This window comes from Delphinus delphis, chromosome 8 (assembly GCF_949987515.2).
Source record: "Delphinus delphis chromosome 8, mDelDel1.2, whole genome shotgun sequence".
NCBI classification, from domain to species: domain Eukaryota; kingdom Metazoa; phylum Chordata; class Mammalia; order Artiodactyla; family Delphinidae; genus Delphinus; species Delphinus delphis.
This window is the reverse complement of record NC_082690.1, coordinates 15,342,888-15,366,465: the sequence shown is the minus strand read 5'-3', so window position 1 is coordinate 15,366,465 and position 23,578 is coordinate 15,342,888. Positions and strand designations below refer to the sequence as shown.

The following is a 23,578-nucleotide window of genomic DNA, read 5'->3' as shown; positions in this document are numbered from 1 at the left end:
AGCTACTCATCACCCTGCTGTAGGCAGGGAAATGGAAAAGGTTATACATTTATTTGTTTCTTTTGATTTGGCACCTCAATTTTTAGACTACAAATTGACAAAAAAAATTATCCCTTTTAATTACTGAATTGAAATAGCATTTCTTTGGAAGAACTAAAGATGCTTTTTAGTAATACCATTGATCATTTTCTCTTAAAAATCTCTTTTTTTCTTTTAATCACAATAACCCATGGAGAATTTATTAACTTTGATTTCTTTCCTCGTTCTGCCCCTTAATCATTATTTTCCTAGGTGATTTGTTGAGAGGTTAATGTATGCCCCTTTCTTTTAATATGATTTTCTGTTTTTAATCTTGGAAAGATTTTTTTCTTTTTCTGAAGAGGAAAATATGGGAAATTGTAAAGTTTTCTAAAATTATAAGCTAGGAAGCTTTTTATGTAGCACAGCCTTTTCTAGATATTACATTTTGCCTGTAGCTTGCATCTGCATGGTATTTCTGTGATTGAGAGCGCCCTCTTCTGGTGACATAGAAATAATTCAGGAAGCACTACCTTAAGCCAAAGTCAGGCTCGTTGGTATATTCTGTGTTCATGTAGTACTTGTTGTGTACATCTTTCAGAGGAGTTGAGAGATACCATTCCACCAGACAAGAATAACCTGTTAGGAAATTTTTTTGTGTTAGGTGGAACGACCTCCTTCTCCATTCTCCATGGCCCCACAAGCTTCCCTTCCCCCAGTGCCACCACGACTTGACCTTCTACAACAGCGAATATCTATTCCTTCAAGTGCTTCTGGTCTTGGAACTGCTTCTAAGGTAAAGCATTATCCATTTCTACATTTTCTGATTCTTTGTTGTGTATTAGTGGGGTTTGATTGATTGCTTCCATCATGCTTCCACAGGCTCCTTCTGGCTCCCTTCATAAGGACAAACCATTACCAATACCTCCCACTCTTCGAGATCTTCCACCACCACCCCCTCCAGACCGGCCATATTCTGGTGGAGCGGAAACACGGCCTCAGAGACGCCCCTTGCCATGTACACCAGGCGACTGTCCGTCCAGAGACAAACTGCCCCCTGTCCCCTCTGGCCGTGCTGGAGAAGCATCATGGCTGCCTCGGCCAATCCCCAAAGTACCAGTAGTTGCGCCAAACCCTAGTGACCCCTGGACAGGGAGAGAATTAACCAACCGGCACTCACTTCCATTTTCCTTGCCCTCACAAATGGAACCCAGAACCGATGTGCCTAGGCTTGGAAGCACATTCAGTCTGGATACCTCCATGGTGAGTCCTGATTTTGAAATTATTTATCTTAATAACAAACATTCGTGGATGGCATTGAATGGGTCAGTTCTGTGGTATGTTTTGTACAGGATTCAAGGATAATATTAATCCCTACCGTCAAGAAGTGTATATGTTAATATGTTTGTTATGCAATAAATGTGTTTCTGGGTGTGTATGCCATGAGTAGTATAAATAGAAAACACTTCAGTTTTAAAGAAAGGAGAGATTATTTCTAGATAGAGCAATCATGGGGGCTTATGGAAAGAGTGGCATCTGAATTTGAAATATTCTTTCCAAAGTGGATACAGTTTTAAAATAGACCTACAATGACAGAAATGCTCAAGATGTATTGTGGGATAAGAAGTAGTTTAATTTGAGAAAAACAAATTTTGGGTATCAGAGTAGGAAAAGGGGCTAGAAAGGAGCCTTGCTGCTAGATTAGAGCACTTTGTATACCCCCTCCCAAAAGAATTGGAATTTATTTGGTACAAATGAAGAGTACGTGAAGATTAAATTAGTGGAGTGACGTGACCAAAATGATGGTTTAAAGAGAGGAATCTAGGAATAGTATGCAGGATGGATTGGAAAGAGAATAGATTGAAAAAAGGGAGGTTAGCAGTCCATTGGATAAGCATGAGATAATGGGTCCAGAACAGGGGGTGGGAGAGGTATATTCCTTCTTTTGTTGGTTCGTTTATGTACTGAGCAAAAAAGTTTGCCCTCACAAAGTTAACATTCCACCGGAGGAAAGATGGAAAATGAACAAGATACGTTACAAAACATGTAAGATAGTGGATTCCGACGAATGCTGTGGAGAAAAATAGGGTAAAAACAGGGTATAGGGAAAGTTGGGATGGGGCAGGTACATGTAGGGATGGGGTACAATTCTGAGCAAAGACCTGGAGTAGTGTGGGGAGTGACCTGGAGCAACGGGGGTTGAGGGAAAAGCAAGTGAGTTTGGGAGAGTCTATCTGAGGAATAACAAAGGGGTCTCATATAGCTGGTACTGGGTAAACAAGGGGAAGAATCCTGGTCTAGGAGCAGGAGGGGGAGCTGGTTTAGGTCGAGACTTTAGGGAGCATGAAACAAAGACCCAGAAAGGCTTGAAAGCAGTCAGTGGGTGGAAAAAAGGATGAAAAATCGCATACACACACATATACATATGCACACACCCCAGAGGTTTTGAACCTGGCTAACTAGCGACAGACATGTTGAATTTGAGATGAGCCATTGAAGGAAGAATTGTCCAGTAGGTAGTTAGAAATCCAAGAAAAAGATGGAATTGGAGGGTGAAGTTAAGAAATCCTGTGGTCCTTAAATGAACTATGTATTTCTTCGTTGAAAGGGAAAGGGGAGGGTAACTTAGCATTCAAGTGGCATTTATGTGATAGGCAGTCTAATTAGTGAGAGTGGATTAGGTTTGACTTTCTGGTGGCATCAGTATGGAAAGATGTGTAGATTTTTTAAGCTAGAATGGTATTTGTGCAGACAGCCAGTTTCCTCAAATCTTTCTAGAATTAAAACAAACAAAAAAAACCCATTTCCTAGAACTGTCTCCCTAACCCTTACATTTGAACTTTCAAATATACTTTTGTCACACATAATAATCCTTAAGCATGGCATTGGGGGAGAGGTCTGTGTCTGTATGATTGTTCTTGTTATTTTGAATAGATTAAATAAGTAAGAGGAGATACTTAGCTGTATTAAGAAGGTTCTTTTTTTTTAAACACTTTTCTTTCCAGAATACGAATAGCAGCCCGTTAGCAGGTCCAGAGTGTGAGCATCCCAAAATCAAACCTTCTGCATCTGCCAATGCCATTTATTCTCTGGCTGCCAGGTAAGTTTACTAAAATTATATTTCATACAGTAGAGTTGATACTTTTAAACAACTTATTTATAGAAAATTTAGAAAACCCAGAAGAGTATAAAGAAGAAAATTAAAATTGACCTGTATTTCCATTATGTAAAAATTATCATGTTTTGGACTGTTTCTTTCCATTATTTTCTCTGTGCATATGTACATAGATCAGTCTTGCTGGGGCTCATCAATTTTATTAATCTTTTCAAAGAAGCAATTTTTGTTGGGTTTTGTTTTTTAAATATTAATTTATTTGGCTGCACTGGGTCTTAGTTGCAGCACATGGGATTTAGATTTAGTTCCCTGACCAGGGACTGAACCCGGGCCTCCAGCATTGGAAGCATGGAGTCTTAACCACTGGACCACTAGGGAAGTCCCTAAAAGAAATTTTTAAAAAAGCCAACCGGGACACTTTCGCGGTGTGGCCAAAAACAAAAAACAATGAAAAGGTCGGCAGCAATCATTTGACCATATATGTGAGGATTTGTTGATACTTCTAGGCTTTCCACTCTATTCCATCAGTCTATATGTCTGTCTTTATGCCAACACCACACTCTTTTTTTTTTTTAATTTATTTTATTTAATTTATTTATTTTTGGCTGCATTGGGTCTTCGTTGCTGCGTGCAGGCTTTCTCTATTTGCTGCGAGTGGGGGCTATTCTTCGTTGCAGTGTGCGGGCTTCTCATTGCGGTGGCTTCTCTTGTTGCGGAGCTAGGGCTGTAGGCGCGCGGGCTTCAGTAGTTGCGGCTCACAGACTCTAGAGCGCAGGCTCAGTAGTTGTGGCGCACGGGCTTAGTTGCTCCGCGGCATGTGGGATCTTCCCAGACCAGGGCTCAAACCCGTGTCCCCTGCATTGGCAGGCGATACTTAACCACTGCACCACCAGGGAAGTCCCTGGACCATTTTTTTTTTTTTTTGCGGTACGCAGGCCTCTCACGGTTGTGGCCTCTCCCGCTGTGGAGCACAGGCTTCGGACGCGCAGGCTCAGCGTCCATGGCTCACGGGCGCAGCAACTCTGCGCCATGTGGGATCTTCCTGGACCAGGGCACGAACCCGTGTCCCCTGCATTGGCAGGCGGACTCTCAACCACTGCGCCACCAGGGAAGCCCCCCTGGACCATTTTTAAAGTCTATTGAATTTGTTACAATATTGCTTCTGTTTTATGTTTTGGGGTTTTTTTTTTTTTTTGGCCGTGAGGCATGTGGGATCTTAGCTCCCTAACCAGGGATTGAACCCACACCCACTGCATTGGAAGGCAAAGTCTTACCTACTGGATCGCCAGGGAAGTCTGGAGTTTTTCTATTTGTGCAAAAAATGTCACTGGGATTTTGATAGGGATTGCATTTAATATGTAGGTCACTTTGGGTAGTACTAACATCTTAACAATATTAAGTCTTCCAATCTATGAACATGGAATGTGTTTCTGTTTATTTGTCTTCTTTAATCTCTTTCAGTGGTGTTTTGTAATTTTTTAAAAAAATTTATTTATTTTACTTATTTATTTTTGGCTGCACTGGGTCTTTGTTGCTGCACACGGGCTTTCTCTAGTTGCGGCGAGCGGGGGCTACTCTTCGTTGCGGTGCACGGGCTTCTTATTGCGGTGGCTTCTTCTGTTGCGGAGCACCGGCTCTAGGCGCGTGGACTTCAGTAGTTGTGGCACGTTGGCTCAGAAGTTGTGGATCGCAGGCTCTAGAGCACAGGCTCAGTAGTTGTGGCCCACGGGCTTAGTTGCTCCACAGCATGTGGGATCTTCCCGGACCAGGGCTCGAACCCGTGTCCCCTGCATTGGCAGGCGGATTCTTAACCACTGTGCCACCAAGGAAGCCCTGTAATTTTTATTGTACAAGTCTTTCATCTCTTTGGTTAAGTTAATTCCTAAGTATTTTCTTCTTTTTGATGCCATTACGAATGGAATTGTTTCTGAAATTTCGTTTCCAAGTTGTTTATTGTTCATGTATAGAAATGCAACTGACTTTTGTGAGTTGACTTTGTATCCTGCTACCTCGCTGAGTTGATTTATTAGTTCTAACAGCTTTTTTGTTGAGTCTTTAGGGTATTCTACATATAAGATCACATCGTCTGAAAAAACGGAGATAATTTTACTTCTTCCTTTCCAATTTGGATGCCTTTTATTTCTTTTTCTTGCGTAATTGATTTGGCTAGAACTTCCAGTACTATGCTGAACAGAAATGGTTAAAGTGGGCATCCTTGCCTTGTCTGTGATCTTGCACGAAAAGCTTTCAGTCTTTCACCATTGAGTATGGTGTTGGCTATGGGTTTTTCATATATGGCTTTTACTATGTTGAGGTACATTCCTTCTATCTATTTTGTTGAGTATTTTTATCATAAAAGGGTGTTAAGTTTTTTCAGATGCTTTTTCTGCATCAATGAGATGATCATGTGGTATTTTTTTCTTTGTTGATGTGGTGTAGTATATTGATCAATTTTCATATATTTAACCATTCTTGTATTCTAGGTATAAATCCCACTTGGTAATTCATTGTATATAATCTTTTTAATATGCTGCTGAATTCTTTTTGCTAGCATTCTGTTGAGGACTTTTGCATCAGTGTTCATAAGGGATATGGGTCTGTAGTTTTCTTTTCTTGTAATGTCTTTGTCTGGCTTTGTATCATGGTTATGCTGGCCTCATGGAATGGGTTCCCTCTTCAATTTTGGAGAAGTTTGAGAAGATTTGGTATTAGTTTGTCATTAAATGTTTGGTAGAATTCACCAGCGAAGCTGTCAGGTCTAGGGCTTTTTTTGTTGTTGTTGGGAGATTTTTTGATTACTGATTCAATCTCCTTACTAGTTATAGGTCTATTCAGATTTTTTTTTTCTAATTTATTTTGTTTGTTTATTTTTGGCTGCGTTGGGTTGTCGTTGCTGTGCACAGGCTTCCTCTAGTTTTGGTGAGCGGGGGCTACTCTTCATTGCAGTGCGCATGCTTCTCATTGCGGTGGCTTCTCTTGTTGCGGAGCATGGGCTCTAGGCACACAGGCTTCAGTAGTTGTGGCACACAGGCTCTAGAGTGCAGGCTCAGTAGTTGTGGCGCACAGACTTAGTTGCTCCACTGCATGTGGGATCTTCCTGGACCAGGGCTTGAACCTGTGTCCCCTGCATTAGCAGGCGGATTCTTAACTACTGAGCCACCAGGGAAGCCCAAGTCCTCTGTTTCTTTACTTATCTTCTGTCCTCTTGTTCTGTCCATTATTATGAGTGGCGTATTGAAATCTCCAGCTGTTATTGTAGAGCTGTCTGTTTCTCCCTTTAGTTCTGTCAGGTTTTACTTCATATATTTTACTGTCATTCGGTGTATAAATGTTTATAAGTTTTAAATCTTCTAGTGTATATAATGTTCTTTGTCTCTTGTAACGTTTTTTGATTTAAAGTCTATTGTTTCTGATATTAGTATAATATCAGAGTCTCTTATAGACAGCATATAATTGGATCGTGTGTTTTAATCCAATTTGCCAGTCTCTGTCTTTTGATTGGAGAGTTTAACTCATTTATATTTAAAGCAATTACTGATAAGGAGAGACTTCTGTCATTGTACTATTTGGTTTCTGTATGCCCTGTAGTTTTTTGTTGCTTATTTCCTGCATTACTGTCTTCTGTGTTTAGTTGGGTTTTTGTGGTGAAATGTTTAAGTTCCTTTTGCATTTCCTTTTGTGTATACGCTATAGATATTTTCTTTGTGGTTACCATAGGGATTACATTTAACATCCCAAAGGTATAACACTATAATTTGAATTTATGCCGGCTTAACTTCAATAGCATACAAAAACTCTTCTCCTTTACAGCTCCACCACACCCATTTTGGTTGTTGATCACAAGATTACATCTTCATACATTGTGTGCCCCTAGTTCTTTTAAACGAGTTCATGAACTAGTTCTTTTAAATGCATTAGTTTCCTAAATTATGCAGAAAAAGAGATTTGGAGTTACAAACCAAAGTTACAGTAATAGTGGCTCTTACACTTTCCCTTTAAATGTATTGCTGTCTTAAATCATGTGGAAAAAACCAGAAGGTACAGTTACAAACCATTGTTACAATAGTACTAGCTTTTATAATTCTCCATGTACTTACCCTTATTAAAGTCTTTATTTCTCCATACAGCTTGAAATTACTGTCTAGTGTCTTCATTTCACCCTGCAGGACTCACTTGAGCATTTCTTTCAGGGCAGGTCTAGTGGTCATGTACTCCCTCAGCTTTTGTTTATCTGGGAATGTCTTGATTTCTCCCTCACCTTTTTTTTTTTTTTTTTTTTTTTTTTTTCCCGATACGTGGGCCTCTCACTGTTGTGGTCTCTCCCGTTGCGGAGCACAGGCTCGGGACGCGCAGGCTCAGCGGCCATGGCTCACGGGCCCAGGCACTCCACAGCATGTGGGATCTTCCCAGACCGGGGCACGAACCCGTGTCCCCTGCATCAGCAGGCGGACTCTCAACCACTGCGCCACCAGGGAAGCCCCTCCCCCTCACTTTTGAAAGACAGTTTTACCAAATACAGGCATACCTTAGAGATATTGTGGTTTTAAGTGTGCAGTAGCATTATGTCTAAAAATATATATGTACATACCTTAATTTAAAAATAGTTTATTGCTGGGGCTTCCCTGGTGGCGCAGTGGTTGGGGGTCCGCCTGCCGATGCAGGGGACACAGGTTCGTGCCCTGGTCCGGGAAGATCCCACATGCCACGGAGCGGCTGGGCCCGTGAGCCATGGCCTCTGAGCCTGCGCGTCAGGAGCCTGTGCTCTGCAACGGGAGAGGCCGCAGCAGTGAGAGGCCCGCGTACCACCAAAAAAAAAAAAAAAAAAAAAAAAAAAAAAAAAAAAATAGTTTATTGCTAAAAAATGCTAACCGTCACGCAGGCCTTCAGCAAGTCATAATATTTTTACAATAGTATAATCAGAGATCACTGATCACTGTAACAAATATAATAATGAAAACCTTGAAATATTTTGAGAATTATCAAAGTGTGACACAGAGACTTGAAGTGAGCAAATGCTGTTGGAAAGATGGTGCCAGCAGCCTTGCTTGATACAGGGTTGCCACAGATCTTCAATTTGTAAAAAACACCATCTGTGAAGTGCAGTAAAACAAGGTATGCCTGTGTAGGAGTCTTGGTTGACAGCTTTTTTTTCTTTTAGCGCTTTGAATATACCGGCCCACTGTCTTCAGGCCTCTAAAACTTCTGATCAGAAGTCTGCTCATAATCTTATTGAGGATCCCTCGTACGTGATGTTTTGCTTCCTTCTTTATCTTTGTCTTTTGAAAATGTGGGTCTCTTTGAGTTCCTTTTCCTTGGAGTCTAATGAACTTCTTGGATGTTTATATTAATCATTTTGGGAAGTTTTTGGCCCTTATTTCTTCAGATATTCTCTGCCCCTTTCTCTCTCTCTGTCCTGGGACTCCCACAATGTATATGTTGGTCCTTTGGTGGTGTTATGTCCAACAGCTCCCTTGGGCTCTGTTCAGTTTTCTTCAGTACTTTTTCTTTCTGTTTGTTCCTCAGCCTTGATAATTTCCATCGTTCTGTCTTTCAAGTTCATTGATTCTTTCTTCTCGGTGCTCAAATCTGCTTTTGAATCCCTCTAGTAATTTTTTTTTTTTCATTTCACTTGTACTTTTCAGTTCCAGAATTTCTTTTTTGTTTCTTCTTAGGTTTTCTGTCTCTATTGATACATTTTATTCACATATCATTTTCTTGATTTTCTCCACATCTTCCTTTAAAATCTCATGGAAGTCACTTCAGCCAGAGCAGGAGGGGCTTACAACAATGCTGGGAGGTGCAACAACAGTGGTTGCTGCCCCTTTGTCAGCACCTCTGTGAACAGGAGCAGCAATCAGAACACAGATTCCCAATATTTGGAGGGCTGAGTCCTTTGTGCCACCCTGGCTCCTGCAAGCTGTGTGCAGGCTGCTCCAGGAACATTTGCACAGCTGCCTGCTATGTGGCAGGGTTGAGAATGGGTAGCTGCTACTATGCTAAGAGCTGAAATTAACAGCGATTTAGCCTCCCAGTCTTCACCTGGAAGTTACAAACCTTCAACAGACTCTAGAGTTCCAAAATAGTTACATCAGACAACTTCTACCGTCTTCCCAGAATCCTCGTTGAGTATCTGCTTTTTGTTTGTTTGTTTTTGCGGTACGTGGGCCTCTCACTGCTGTGGCCTCTCCCGTTGCGGAGCACAGGCTCCAGACGCGCAGGCTCAGCGGCCGTGGCTCACGGGCCCAGCCGCTCCATGGCACATGGGATCTTCCCGGACCGGGGCACAAACCCGTGTCCCCCTGCATCGGCAGGCAGACTCTCAACCACTGCGCCACCAGGGAAGCCCGTATCTGCTTTTTGTTTCATGCTTTCTCCTCTTTATTTTATTCTTCCAACTTCCTTTAGGTTTTATTTGTTATTTTTCTAGCTCCATGAGATGCGTGCTGTATTAATCTGCTCAGGCTGCCATAACAAAATACTATCTACAGACTGGGCAGCTTAAGCAGCAGAATTTAATTTTCTCATAGTTCTGGAGGCTGGAAGTCCAAGATCAGGATGTCAGCATATTTGGTTTCTGGTGAGGAATCCTTTACTGGTTTACATGCTTGCATAACCTTCTTAGTATGTCCTCACATGGCCTTTCCTTGATACATGCACACACAGAGAGGTAAAGAGAGCAACAGCAAGCTCTCTGGTGTCTCTTCTTATAAGCACACCAATCCTACTGAGTCAGGGGCTCATCCTCAGGACCTCATCTAACCTTAATTCCTCAGATGTGGCCCCATGTTCACAGACAGCCACATTCAGGATTAGGACCTCAAAAGTAATTTTGGGGAGGACACAAACATTCAGTCCATAACAGATGCTGTAGCTGCATTCCACAAATTTTGATATGTCCTGTTTTCATTATCATTCACTTCAAAATATATGGTTTTCCATTTGTGATTTCTTCTTTGACTCATCAGTTATTTATGTGTTGCCTGATTTTCAAACATTGGAAGATTTTCTGGTTACTCTTCTGTTACTGCTTCCTAGTTTCATTCCAGTGTGGTCAGAAACCATACTCTGTGATTTCAATTTGTGCTATTTGTTGAGACCTTTATTGACTAGTTTATGGTAAATTCCATACATATTACTACCTTCATTTTATAAAAATGTATATTCTGCAGTTGTTGGGCACAGCATTCTGTATGTGTCATTTTTTAATTGTATTCAACTATACTATCTTCCTGCTGATTTTTTTTTTTTTAAGTCTACATGTTCTGTCAAATACCAAGAGGAGTGTGTTAAATTCTCCCCCTATAATTGTGGGTTTCTCTTTTTTCCTTTAGGTCTATCAGTTTGTATTGTATATGTATTTAGTATATGTAATTAGGATACATAGAAATTTAGAATTATCAACTAAATGATAATTGTTTTGATTATTCCATTTACTCTCTAGTTCTGCTTCTAGCCAGCTTTAGTCTGTTTTTACTTGTATTAAAATGGCCACATCAGCTCTCTTGTAGTGTTTGCATGATCTTTTTCCATCCTTTTACTTTCAACTTTTCTGTGTCCTCATTGAAGGTATGTTTCTCGTAAGTAGTATATACTTGTTGGCTTTCTTCCCCCCTAAATCCAGTCTAGCATTTTTTTTTTGTTTGTTTAAAAATAATTGGAATATTTGTTCCTACTCTTTTCTCCATTTTCCCCATCTTTTCTGTGCTCATTTTTTCCTACTTTCTTTCTTTGGGATTAAAGTATTTTTTATTATACCGTTTCGCTCCTAATACTCTTTTAACAGTTACCTTAGGGATTCCAACATATCCCTTTAGACTCATTAGAGTCTACTTTGAATCAGTCCCTCTTAACACTTCCTGGACATTTAAATTTCCCACATATTTATACTATAGCACTCCTCATTTCTTCCTGCTTTACCACACTTCCACCTGGAACCTTTTTCCTTCTGCCCAAATCACTTCCTTTAGAGAGACAGGGTGTGGCGGGGAGAGAAAGAGGAGGGGCTGTTAGTGTATCTTCTATTAATGGATTCTCTCAAATTTTGCTTGACTTAAAATATCTTTTATTTCACTTTCATTTTTTTTAAGATATTTTCACTAAACATAGTACACTTGACCCTTGAACAACTTGGGGGTTAGGGACGCTGACCCTCCCCGCAGTGGAATATCCAGATATAACTACAGTGGGCCCTCTGTATCCACAGTTTCACATCTGCAGAATCAGCCAACTGTGGCTTGTGTCGTACTGTAGTGTGTATTTATGGGGAAAAATCTGGGTAAAAGTGGACCCGTGCAGTTCAAGCACATGTTGTTCAGAGGTCAGCTGTATTCTGAACTGGAGTTATTTTCTTTCAGCACTTTAAAAATATCATCCCACTGCCCTCTGACTTTCATTGTTTCTGTTGGAAAATTAGCGTAATGTTGCCCCTTTAAGAGCATGATTCTTTTTCTGACTACTTATAAAACCTTTTTGTTTTTGGATCCCAGCAGTTTCACTATAATGCGTCTGTGTAGTTTTCTTTATATTTATCCTTCTAAGGTTTGTAGAGTTTATGGATTTTGTCATTGGATGTTTTTAATCAGTTTTAGAAAATCTCAGCCACTGGGAATTCCATGGCGGTCTAGTAGCTAGGGCTCTGCACCCTCACTGCTGAGGGCCCAGGTTCAATCCCTGGTCGGGAAGTAAAATCCCACAAGCCGGGCAGCGCGGCCAAAAAAAAGAAAAGGAAGAAGAAAGAAAGAAAAATTCAGCATAGAAAATCTCAGCCACTATTTCTTTTTTCTTTTTTAAAAAATTTTTATTGGAGTGTAATTGATTTACAATGTTGTGTTAGTTTCAGGGGGTACGCTGTTTCTTAAAATACACTGAACAGTGCAGTCTCTTTCTCCTCTCGCTCTGTGACTCCAGTTACCTGAAAGTTCTACCTTTTCACCACACCTCATATAGCTCTTATGCTCATTTTTGTGTTTTCCATTCTTTTTCCTCTGTTTAGTTGAATCTGAATAGTTTCTGCTCTATTTCAGTTCCCTAATCTTCTGTTTTGCAGTTTCTAATCTGCCCCAGGATCCATCCATTGTATTTACAAATACTGTGTTTTCAGGTCCTAGAATTTCCATGTGAATTAAAAAAAAAAAATCATTCTGTAGTTTTCTAATAAAATTCTCCATCCTCTGTTTTAATGGAATATATAAATTATAATTATTTTAAAGGCCATGTCTGTTACCTCCAACTTTGTCTCTCTAGTTTGGCAAGACAACCAAAGTACTACTACTTTTTGCCTGGTTTATCAGAATCTAGTCCCACTCATACGTGGTTTAAGGATTCGCAGTAGCTCTGGGGAAAATTACAGGCAGAATTTCAAACCTACTTCTCTACTGTTCCCTTCTCCAGGATTTTTGACCCCTCGTGCCTTGGCCCAAATTCCAATCCCTCTCTCCTCAGTCTCTTGAAACTACCTTGAAACCCCAAGTTCAGAACCCCTAATATGGGGCTTACTGTAGTGTATTCTCCTTTTCTCTGGAATCTTGGCCTCTCAAATCTTGGCTGCCTGGTTGCTCTCCAATGCCTTCTTTCTTTTGCATATTTTCCTGCTTTTATAGCTAGCTGTTCTAGGCAGACGGTTAGACAGTGCTTGTTACTTGGCCATAGCTACAGACATGTAAAGTGTATATATGTTTTAGATCAAGATGTAGTTTTATGTTTTCCCTTTTTTTAAACTTAGCATTATATCTTGGGCATTTCTTCCTATCAGTTAAAAAGTTCTTCAAAATCCTCACTTTATTTTTTTTTTTTGATATTTATTTATTTATTTGGTTGCATGGGGTCTTAGTTGCAGCAGGCAGGCTCCTTAGTTGCGGCTCACAGACTCCTTAGTTGCAGCACGTGGGCTCCTTAGTTGTGGCGGGTGGGCTCCTTAGTTGCAGCTCCAGAGCTCCTTAGTTGCATCTTTCAGGCACCTTAGTGGTGGCACACGGACTCTTTAGTTGTGGCATACATGTGGGATCTAATTCTCTGACCAGGGATTGAACGTGGGCCCCCTGCGTTGGGAGTGCAGAGTCTTATCCACTGTGCCACCAGGGAAGTCCCCCAAATCCTCACTTTTAATTATTGCATATTATTATGTAATGTAGCTGTAACATCATATATTTAATCATTCCCTGTTGTTGTATATTTATTTTGTTTAAAAGCTTTTACTGTAATAACTTTGCTTCAGTGAACATCTTTTTACATAGCCAGAGATGCAGCCAAGGTAGAATTACTGTGACAAGAGAATGTGAATGGTTTAAAGTGTGTACTGCCAAAATGCTTAATGAGTAAGAGGTGCAATTGTATCTTTTTATTAACATCATCAACAAAAAGAATTAAAATTTTTGGATTACCCTTTTAATGATCCTTTTCTCTTTATGAAAATAGTATGTGTTAATTATAATAATATTTAGAAAACACAGATAAGTGATGCTAAAGAAATAAGTTATCCATAATCTTACCACCTAGAGTCAGACCGTGATCAGCAACATGTGACATGCTCATTGCCAGTTTTGTGTGTATGGAATCGTGCTGTACATGCTGATTTTCACTAGGAGTATCTTGAACATTGTAGGATGTTATATATTTCTTCTACAATGATTTTCAAATTATTTCAAATAGTTGCAAAGCAGTTCATTCTTTTTGTTTTCTTTTTCTGTTTTTTATTCTTCATCTTCCAGACCTCTTCCTGTGCCAAAGCCGCCACCTGGGGAGCAGTGTGAAAGTGAGGAGGACACAGAGTATATGACTCCTTCCTCTAGGCCTGTGGGACTTCAAAAGCCAGAAGTGAAGTGGCCTCTGGAGACAACCCAGAGTTCACGGTAGGTTCACAACAATCCTATTTGGGAATTCAGTTGACACCAACTCACCTGTTTGGCTTGCTGCCTGCACATAGCATTACCCAGCCAGAAATGAAGCAGAAAGATGTGTGTAACCTCTAATGTTTTAAGCTTCTTGCAGCTGTAAGCAATTCCACTTAATGTTTCTTCAACATCACAGTAATTTCAAAAACATACACAGCTACTACTAGTAACAAGAGTCAATCTTTTGATATGTACTAGTGATACTGGCAAGAGGAGGATGGAGATTCTTGATAGAGTCAGGGTCTAGAGAAGTTGTGAATAGGTATATCTTAATAAGTTTGCGGATAACAGAGTTCTGTTTCTGAAGATCATTATGCCACTTTCCTTCTGGTCCAGAGCCTGTGATTGTAACCAGCAGATCGATAGTTGTACATACGAAGCAATGTATAATATTCAGTCCCAGGCGGCACCGTCTGTCACAGAGAGCGGCACCTTTGGTGAGTAGTCGTTCTGCTACGTTAACAATCATTGATGTGCCGGAGGAATGAGCCTGTAATGTTTGGCCAATGAGAACTTGACCTACGCGGAATATTCGTAAATAATTTTCTTGGCAAAATACCTTTGATCTATGGCAGTAAAACCACCTCCTCTGTTTTATTTCCCATTTACACAGCTAGTTCCTTTTGTGTTTTTCATCCTTCTAGGGCCTGGAGGCCTTTGTGTTATATGGCCTGGATCGGCAGTGCTGACAGCTAGCTCCCTCTTATTCCCATTGCTTTTCAACACTGATGAAATTCTTGTGTGTGTGGGTGGTGAATACTCAATTCCCATACTAACTAGCTTACCAAGTTGAAAGTTCAGGAAGGCAGTGCACACAACAGGGCCCTTTGGCTGATCTTCCAAGGTGAACTGCAGATGAAAATGTTGAATGAATGCTATAAAGTGGTGCTTGAGTCTTGGACATCAGTGACTGTTAACCTTGGCAAGGGTAGCTTTTGACATGTTCAGAAAAGTAGAGCTGCAGGATTGGTGCAGATCTTATTTTCCCTGTTTCTTTTATCTCTATGCACAGGGCCACACGGTGTTTGGCCCCTAGTGGTTATTCGGTAACCATTTGATTCCGTGTGTGTTTGAATGAACGGATGCCCCCGTACTGAAATGTTAGAAGGTGAAGTACGTTGGAGAAAGAAGATAACTGCACAAACTGTTCTCTAGGTGAAGGGAATTTGGCTGCAGCCCATGCCAACACTGGCCCTGAGGAATCAGAAAATGAAGACGACGGGTACGATGTCCCCAAGCCACCTGTGCCCGCAGTGCTGGCCCGCCGCACGCTCTCTGACATCTCCAACGCCAGCTCCTCCTTCGGCTGGCTGTCTCTGGAAGGTGATCCCACAACGAGTGAGTCTCCAGGCTACCTTGGGTTTGTCCTGAAATGCTGTATGCCTTCTTATTTATACTGAAACAGAGATGACTGCCTGGTGACAGTAAGTCAGTAGCTGGAAGGAGTGGACTGAAGTGGGAGGAAAGCTGGTCCTGGGTCCCAAATTAGGAAGTTAAACTGTATTCAGGCTCTTGAGGATTTTGCCAGACTTAGAAATGAGGTTGTTCCTTAAACCCTGGCTCTTCCTGCACTGGGGGTAAGTATTAATAGGATTTCTGGCTCTTTTGAGCGTGCGTGATGACAGTAGTAATTCATTTTGATGGTTCAGACCACACTCTGGGCGCTGTCCCTGTCCCATTGGAGAGGAGGTGTGCCAGCTCTGGAAAGCACACTGAGTAGGCCTGGAGCCAGCCCGCATTTGAGCCTTGACTGTTAAGGACTGTTCTTCTTGCACCTGTGGCCGCCTGGGAGGGCAGCAGCCAGAGTTGCTGTCACTTTAGAAATGGAAGACAGCCTTCAGGACAGCTGGTGAAAAGGATACATGGCGTCCAGTTGCCCAAACAGGCAGTGGTCCCCACCCACCCAACCTTGTTTAATGCTTCTTCACTGCAACCTAGGCTTCTTTCTGCTTCCTTATTTGTGTAGGGAGAAGTTTAGCGTCTCCTCTGGCCCCTCAGAAGTGTTTTTTAACTAATTCAGGCAGTGATGTGTGTGAAAACTTGGTGCTCAGTGTAAAGCGTGGTGCGGGTGCAGGTGTTCTGTGTGGAGGGCAGCGTGGTCCCTGTCGGTAGGACAGGCGCGTGGTGTCTTTAGAAGGTTGTTTTGCTGCGAGGGGAGGAGGCTGTAGACAGAAGCCCTTGAAACGGTAAAACCCCGCCTTGTGACCGCACGTGTACCTGACGGACAGTAGGTCCGTAATATCTCGTATTAGCACATCGTTATCGGATGAGGATTCCCGCCCCGCCCCGAGTCGCAAACATTCTCTTTCCTCTTTCTTCCAGACTTCGCTGAGGGTTCCCAAGTTCCTGAGAGGCCACCCAAGCCGTTCCCTCGGAGAATCAACTCTGAACGAAAAGCAGGTAGCTGTCAGCAAAGCACCGCCGCCACCTCACCGCAGCTCTCCAGTGAGATTGAGAGCCTCATGAGTCAGGGATACTCCTACCAGGACATTCAGAAAGCTCTGGTCATCGCCCACAACAATATTGAAATGGCCAAAAACATCCTCCGGGAATTTGTTTCTATTTCTTCTCCTGCCCATGTAGCCACCTAGCACACCCACTCCGTGCCGCAGCTTAGAGGACCGAGGAGCCGGGAGCTCTTGCTCGAGTAGCACCTAAAAGGGCAGAGAGGTTCCTTTGGAGACTTCACAGTGAGGTCTTGCCCTGTGTGGAATATCACATCTGTGGTTCCAGGATTTCAAAGCAGTGGAATGAGAATGGAGCAGCTAGGATGTTTTATTATTTTATTTGTTTTGAGAGTGCATTTGAAGGTGTCCTTCAGTCCCTCCCCACTTGGAGAGAGTGTGGATTTTTATTAAGTGGTAGCCTACCTGGGGAACGGTCCAGAAAGCAGTCGGAGAAGCACTGTGCTGTAAATCCTAATTGAGGACTTAAGACTTTCTTAGGTTAAGGATGTGGTTGTGTGCGTCTTGTCTGTCTGTCTGTCTGTGGTTGTGTGTGTCCTGTGATTATAAGATTTACCTGCTGTGTGTGTTAATCCCAGGCAGGGAATTAGCACAAGAGGTTTAAGAAGGAATCTTAAAGACTGCCAGCAACTGTGGTTTTATACCCAACCCCAGTGTGTATTACAACTCCAACACTCCCCTTTGGCTTGGATTATAATGTGCATAGCTGAAGTCTTGTATTTTTAAAACACCCTCCCTCTGTCCTTTCCTCAGTCTCCTCCCCCCTCCTCCTCCTTGGCGTCTTGTCATTGGCAGTGGGCTTGCTATGACCAGCCTTACTGAAGCCGAGCAGCTTATAGGATGTTCTTTATTGTGTGTGATGGTGTTGATTTGTTTGGTAGATAGGTGGGAAAAAAGTACTGTTGCTCTATCATTATGGTCCTGTTTGATACTCGCAGCGAACACTGGTCACTCCAAAGCACTGTTTCTATAGGAACATTGAGTCTGTTTTGAAAAAGGTGTTTTAGTTATCCTAATGACATAGTGACTGATTTGAGATAGAGGCCTTCAGATACATTCCACGCCCTCCCCAGAAAATAGTCTGTGGGAGTCAGTTGCCTTGGTGCCAGGTGTGTGTTCTAATGTAGGTCACGAGGTTTTCTACTTAATGGGAAGGGAAAACATTTGTTTCCAGCATGGCTTTCTGGCCCAAATACCATGAAGCTCTTAGGAAGCTCCATTCACACGCTCTTTACCTTGTTGTACATAAAATGCACAAAACAGACAATAAAGATTTATCTCTTCAGTTTTTCTTCCCAGTGGATTTCAGCTTATATGGGTGTCTCCCTTTGAATATGAGCCAGGTTGTAGTTTCAGAGATGATTTTTTCCTTTGCCCTTTAAGGAATGGGGGGAATACCACCCATGGTAGCACAGCATTCTGCTGGTAATTAGCACCAACCCTACCTTGGTGCCACCCTTGCTTTTCTCTTGTGCCTATGGCTTTGGGAATGTAACGTTTCCTTCTTCCTTTCCTTCCCCTTTCTTCTTCACGTTAGGTCCTATGTACTCTTTAGTGACTGCATTCCCCACAGTAATTAGACATCACTGGGTGTAATAAATGACTTCACTGCGGACAGACAACATGTGAAAAGCCCTGCAGCTTGTGCCATCGCCAGTTTGTAAAGAAGACTCAGAGTCTTGTGTGGGGCACCGTTGGTACGTTCCTGCAGATCCTGCCAAGATACCACTTGAGTTCAGTTAGTTCTCTGGCCAGGGCCTCTCACTGACTTCCCTATAGCAGTGTGTAACCTTCCTCCTTGTCAGAAGCAAGCCTGCACTTTGATAAATCTACCTTCCTCACAATCTAAATCATGGTTTTGTCATGAGATCCAAAGAGAAATGACTTTCCTTACACCTGTTTTCTTTCCCATCTTGTCATCTTTGGACCTAAAACTTTATCTAACTCTTCTCTTGGCTTTCAGCTACTCCTAGGTCTTTTGATTTTCTCCTCTTGCCTCAGAGCCATTTATGTTCCCAGAGGAGATAGTTCAGGGCTTTTTGCTGACTTGCTGTGGTTACCCAGTGTCTCCTCTACGTGGCAGAAAATAATACAGCCCCCACCAGGTGCAGGAGGGCCTGAATCGCGATGGAGAGGGCAGAGGAAAGCGGCAGAGAGTAGGAAACGGTAACTAGCATCTCCTTCTCAAAGCCAGCGTAGTGTTTCACTTGTGGTAGCGTTCAGTTTTGCACTTTGTTTAGATGTCGAAGGCCTAGACAGAGAGCTAGAGAAAATGACAGCAGTCTGCATACCTCTCCACACTGGAATTTTTCCTTGTCTGTAGATACTGCCCGTGGTCTGAAGATCTATCGAGAGAACAAAGCACTGGTTCTGCATATCTGTTGCCTTTTCAGAGTGCATCCCAAATCTTCTTTGAAGATTATGTCCTCACTTACCTAGGCTAAAGGCAGGTTCACCCTTTCTTTTCATAACGGAATACGCTTGAGGCGCGTCAGGTCAGCCCCCAAACTAGGTGCCGGATCCCTGTGTTGAACGTGGGGGTCCAGGTTGAACTAGGTGTGCACCATTGCATGGCTTGGTTCTTAGCTTGTCGGCCATGTATCTGCAGGTGTTCAGGGTCTAAGACCATTCTGTGAGGGGTTTTCTCTTTGGATGCTCTGAGGTCACGCCTGGGTCCATGCCTGAGATTGCCAGGTGAGGCTCAGGAAAGTTTTTGCGTGGCTTTTGTGTTGAGGATATTTCCAAAACTTTAACTTCTTAAATTTTCCTTTGACTAAGGCACCGATAACCCATTCTTCGTCCTCCATTTGTATGGCAACTTTTAATTCTTTGACTCTGCTGTGATTTTAACTAAAATTGACCTTTCACAAGTGGGCTTTGAATTTCGCCATTTTCGGCAAACACATCCCCTTTCCCGCTCTTAATTACAAATGGTTCCTCCTCTGTTACCTGTCAGGTAAGTAAGGTAAAAACCACTTTGATGTTTTCCTTTTTCTCAAGTGCACTAGGCTGTTCTGTTCAACCTGGCCTTCTGCTTCCCCACGTCTCCCTGGGCTTTACACAGCCGGCCTTGTTGCCGGGTGCCTGCTTCGCAGTACTTAATCAGCTGCACTTGCTGTACTCCTTCCATTAAAGTCAGGAGTTATCAAAGTGGAAAAACCCTGTGGGCTCAATGATATACCTCCCTTTAGGTAAATAATAGATTAGGCAGTTTATCGTCTCAGCATTTATGTGTTAATATTTATATAAATAGTGATATATATCTGTGGATGGCCATTCTCTTCCACTAGCTCTCTCTGTCCCCCAGTGTCACTCTACGTATTCTGCCATTCTTCTGTTCTTTTGCTCCCTGTACAGACTCTCAACACCAGGACCCAGGGTGTGGGGTGGTACTATTAGTATCATTTAGCTGTTTTGTGGATTTAAAAAAAAAGCTGGGGGGTTGCTATTCCTCACACTTAAAATACTTATTTCCTCTATAGAAAGGTAAAATATATTTTATGGTCCAGTCAGCAATCTTCCACATGAATTTTTGTATATTTGCTTGCAAAATAGGGACCAGCTATATGTTCTCTTTAACAAGATGTAGACCTTTCTGTGTGTGATCAGCCATGGTGTTAGTGCAGAATATCTCCTACCTCACATCATGACAGGCGGAGGGATATAGGCCCTCTTCCCAAACTGTAGGCGGAGGGATATAGGCCCTCTTCCCAAACTGTAAGTCCCCCTTCTTGCTGTTGGCCCTTCTGACTCTGCAGTGACCACTGCCCATGGAATAACGGCGTTGTGACTATTGGCTTGGCTCTAGCATTGTGTTTGTTCATTCAGCAAGTGTTTATGAGTGATTACCATGAGCCTGAAGTGTCAGCTCTGTGTTCTCCCCTGCCACCATATGGTGGTTTACTGATGTTGAGCGGTTGTACTTGGGCTGTCTAGCATGTGCATTTGGCCCTAAAATAGCCGTTCCCAATAAGATTGTGCAGGTTACATTCACAGCTCTTTTATGTAGACATTTCCTTATAGAGCTGTCCTGGTTAAAAATCAGTTCAAGACACTCCCATTAACCCCTATTGTCTTCCCATAGCTTTGACAATGTCTGGGAGATTCCTCCATGTAAATCTCATGGATACCCACCATTTTTATGTGTTTAAGTAGAATCTGTTTGGTGGTGGGTTGGTATGTCGGCTCAGAGTTGCACAATAGGGCAGTTAAATGTTTAAGTAAAGCATCTGCCTACAGACCCCTTTCCACTCTAGTGCCTTCCTTGATCTTTTTACTGAGCTGCCTGTACCTCTGATCCCCTTTGTAAGGAAGTTTTCTCATCACCCTTCTGGGACCTCTCACCATCTCCCATTCTATATGGAACTTGTTTTCCAATCCTTCAACAACCTTTCAGCTGATCCTGTGTCTTAGAAGGGCTGAAGGTGTGCGAGAGGGATGGGCACCTGTTTCTGGGTCCTGATCTTCAACCAGTTGTTTGGTCTCCCAAGAGCCAGGCAGTAGCGTAGGTTGAACTCAGTCAGTTCTCAAAAACGTCAGCCTGTATCTCTAGGGGTACGGAGCTTAGAGACCATAGAACTTAGTATGAAAGTCAACACGTTATTATCCTCCTAGACTTTCAGGCCCTAGAAATTCTATCTAAAGTATTCTCGGTTGGCATAAAGCATTACCATTTCTACTTTGATCTCAGTCTGCATTAGCAGTCTCTCTTTAGAAATGCGTGTAGCCATGTAATGCACGGAGATGGATGCATAGTGGAGGAAGGTCAGGGCTGTATCTTTGACCGTCCTGTTGAGCAGTCCTTTGGATGCAAGAAACAGAAGGATTAAAGCAGGGGAAAGGAAGGAATCATAAGGATGCAGGGTATTTCCCAGAACCCAGGATAAGCGGTACAGTTGATTCTGCGTGGAGCTGAGAAACTTTGCAGCTAGTCCTTTCTCCTGCTCGTCGGTCTGTCGGTATGCATGGCCCCAACACAGGCACCCCAGTCCTCACGACCCCCAGCTCACCATTAAATGGGATCACCGTTTTAACAGATTCCCAGTGCCTCTTGGTTCATATTCTCAAGAAAGACTATGATCAGCCCAGCACATGGATCAGGTATCGACCCCCGACTTTGCCACACAGGGCAGAAGCGGCATGCTGGTTCAGATGGGAAGTAGGGGCAGGGGGAGGTTCTCAGGGAGGCGGGGATAGATACCCTAAAATACTTTACTCTAGTAGTAAAACTTACCATTACTGCTCTTCTGAGAGTGGAAAGGCAGGCATGGGACTATGTCTGGGACTTGGAGGAAATGCTTAGGTTAAAGTTAATTTAGGTTACTGTCTTCTTTGTTGCTTTATTTCCTGTTTTTCTTCCCTTTATGAGTCTTGGCATCCAAGATTTCTTACCTCCCTCTTTAGGACCAGTTTCTCCTGTTCTGGAGCTGATCTTTTCTTAGGTGACATTTCTTAGCCTTCATTCAGTCTCAGGTTTCTAGGCTTCTTTGATTTCATTTAGAGAGCAGATCCACAAATCCACTGTAGCCCCTACCCATGGACTTCTGGGCTCTCTTCAGGTTTTAGTGCTGAGAACATACTCATTCTATGGGCCCGTGGCCTGCCGCCCTCCAAGCCCTCCTCCCCACCCTTTTATCTGGTCTTTCCTCTATGAGGGGAGCTCTGCAGTAATATTCTTAGGCAGGCCTTCCGAGGTACCTCAGAAACTACTTTGCCAGTAAGAATTTACAAAGTTGGGACAGTTGCCAGGATATAAATTAGGTATAGATTCCAATTTAGAGAAACTTTTTACCGAGAGCTCTTTAGACAGGATGCAGTTGTCCGCCCTGTCCAGTTGCTTCCTTTGTCGTCCTATAGTAAAGCCTTTATTTTTTGGTTTTTTAAAACTGTGCTTCTGCTTGCCTGAATCTTTTGATCTTATTTATCTCATCCGGGAGGCTGTCCTGTGTTATTAAGGCATTTCATAATCACTTATAACTTTTTTAAACTACTGGAGTCATTTGATGTACACAGAAGTAACCTAATAATCCAAAGATATACACCGAGGCCCATGATGAAGGCTGGGGCCTGTGTGTTCGAAATTCCCTTCTAGGCGCCAGAATTAAGGGGCAGAGGGATAGCGGTGCCACTCGCCTTCACAGAGTTCTAGGAAATCTGGGTTGGTTTCAAAGGCGAGCACCAGTTTTTCTTGGTTCCAGAAAGTAGCCCAGGAGTAAGTGGGGGAGATCTGGGTGGGGAGAGCGAGGCCTGCCTGGAGGCTTACTCGCAGTTGGCTGGAGAGCATGGTGCCAGAGGGCCAGCTGTTGACTAACAGACTAACAACTGTTTGGAGATCTCGCTGCCTCTTCCCTTGTTCAGTGCTTGAGAAGAATGTGGCTGACCGCTCCCTGTGTTTGTGGAGAGCAGAGGCTGAAAGCGAACCTCGCGTCTCCTACTGGTTTGGCAGTGGAACAAATCAGAGTTCTGATTGCCCGGCCCCGTGTTCTTATTCAGTCCCCAAGATGAATGTGTGAGGCGCTCTCCCGCAGTTCTCCTTCTGCCCCTGGGCCGGTTTGGGAGGCCAGAGGAGTACTGCTCCGTACGTGCTCTCTGAGCCTCCTCAGGCCCTGCGCTGCCTCCATGCTGAAGCCCTGAAGTGGGGTGTGCAGTGTGCCCACGCCTGGCACTCTGGCATGGGCGCTGATGTGCCCTTTGTGTCAGTTCCCTCCGCCCTGTCTACCTCTGACCCTGTCCTGGGTGAGGGTGGCCATGCTTATGGCTGTCTGGAAACTGAAGAGGCAGAGAACTGCTTACAAGTCTGTAGACCACATGTTTTCTCTTCCTTGGCTTGTTCCTTCTGCTGTCTGGGTGAGTGAGCCATGCCCATGAGAGTGGATACCTCCTCTCCTGACCTGCCCTTCTCAGCACTGTTTTAGTGTCTTGGCCTTGACCTCCTGCTGAAACGTGTGGTAGGGGTGTGGCAGCTATGAAGTACCTCCTACATCTGCTTTCTGGCTGTGGTGACTTGGGATTTTTAACCTTATATATCTTTTTTTTCCTTTATTCAAAACAAAACAATTTTTAGCACACTGAAAAAAAAAAAAAAAGCCAAA

General features: G+C 42.9%; 1 protein-coding gene across 1 annotated transcript in view; it reads left to right on the top strand.

Annotated features, from left to right (window-relative positions):
- The window catches only part of CBL (Cbl proto-oncogene), an 82,674-nt gene extending 64,090 nt beyond the window's left edge, over nt 1–18,584 (top strand). Inside the window, exons 10-16 of the mRNA XM_060017798.1 lie at nt 683–814; nt 901–1,281; nt 3,024–3,118; nt 13,840–13,980; nt 14,359–14,459; nt 15,178–15,360; nt 16,345–18,584. Of these exons, the coding sequence (XP_059873781.1) occupies nt 683–814; nt 901–1,281; nt 3,024–3,118; nt 13,840–13,980; nt 14,359–14,459; nt 15,178–15,360; nt 16,345–16,613 (1,302 nt within the window). The 3' untranslated portion in view covers nt 16,614–18,584. The remainder of the gene's footprint in view (nt 1–682; nt 815–900; nt 1,282–3,023; nt 3,119–13,839; nt 13,981–14,358; nt 14,460–15,177; nt 15,361–16,344) is intronic.
- The last annotated feature ends 4,994 nt before the right edge of the window (nt 18,585–23,578 follow it).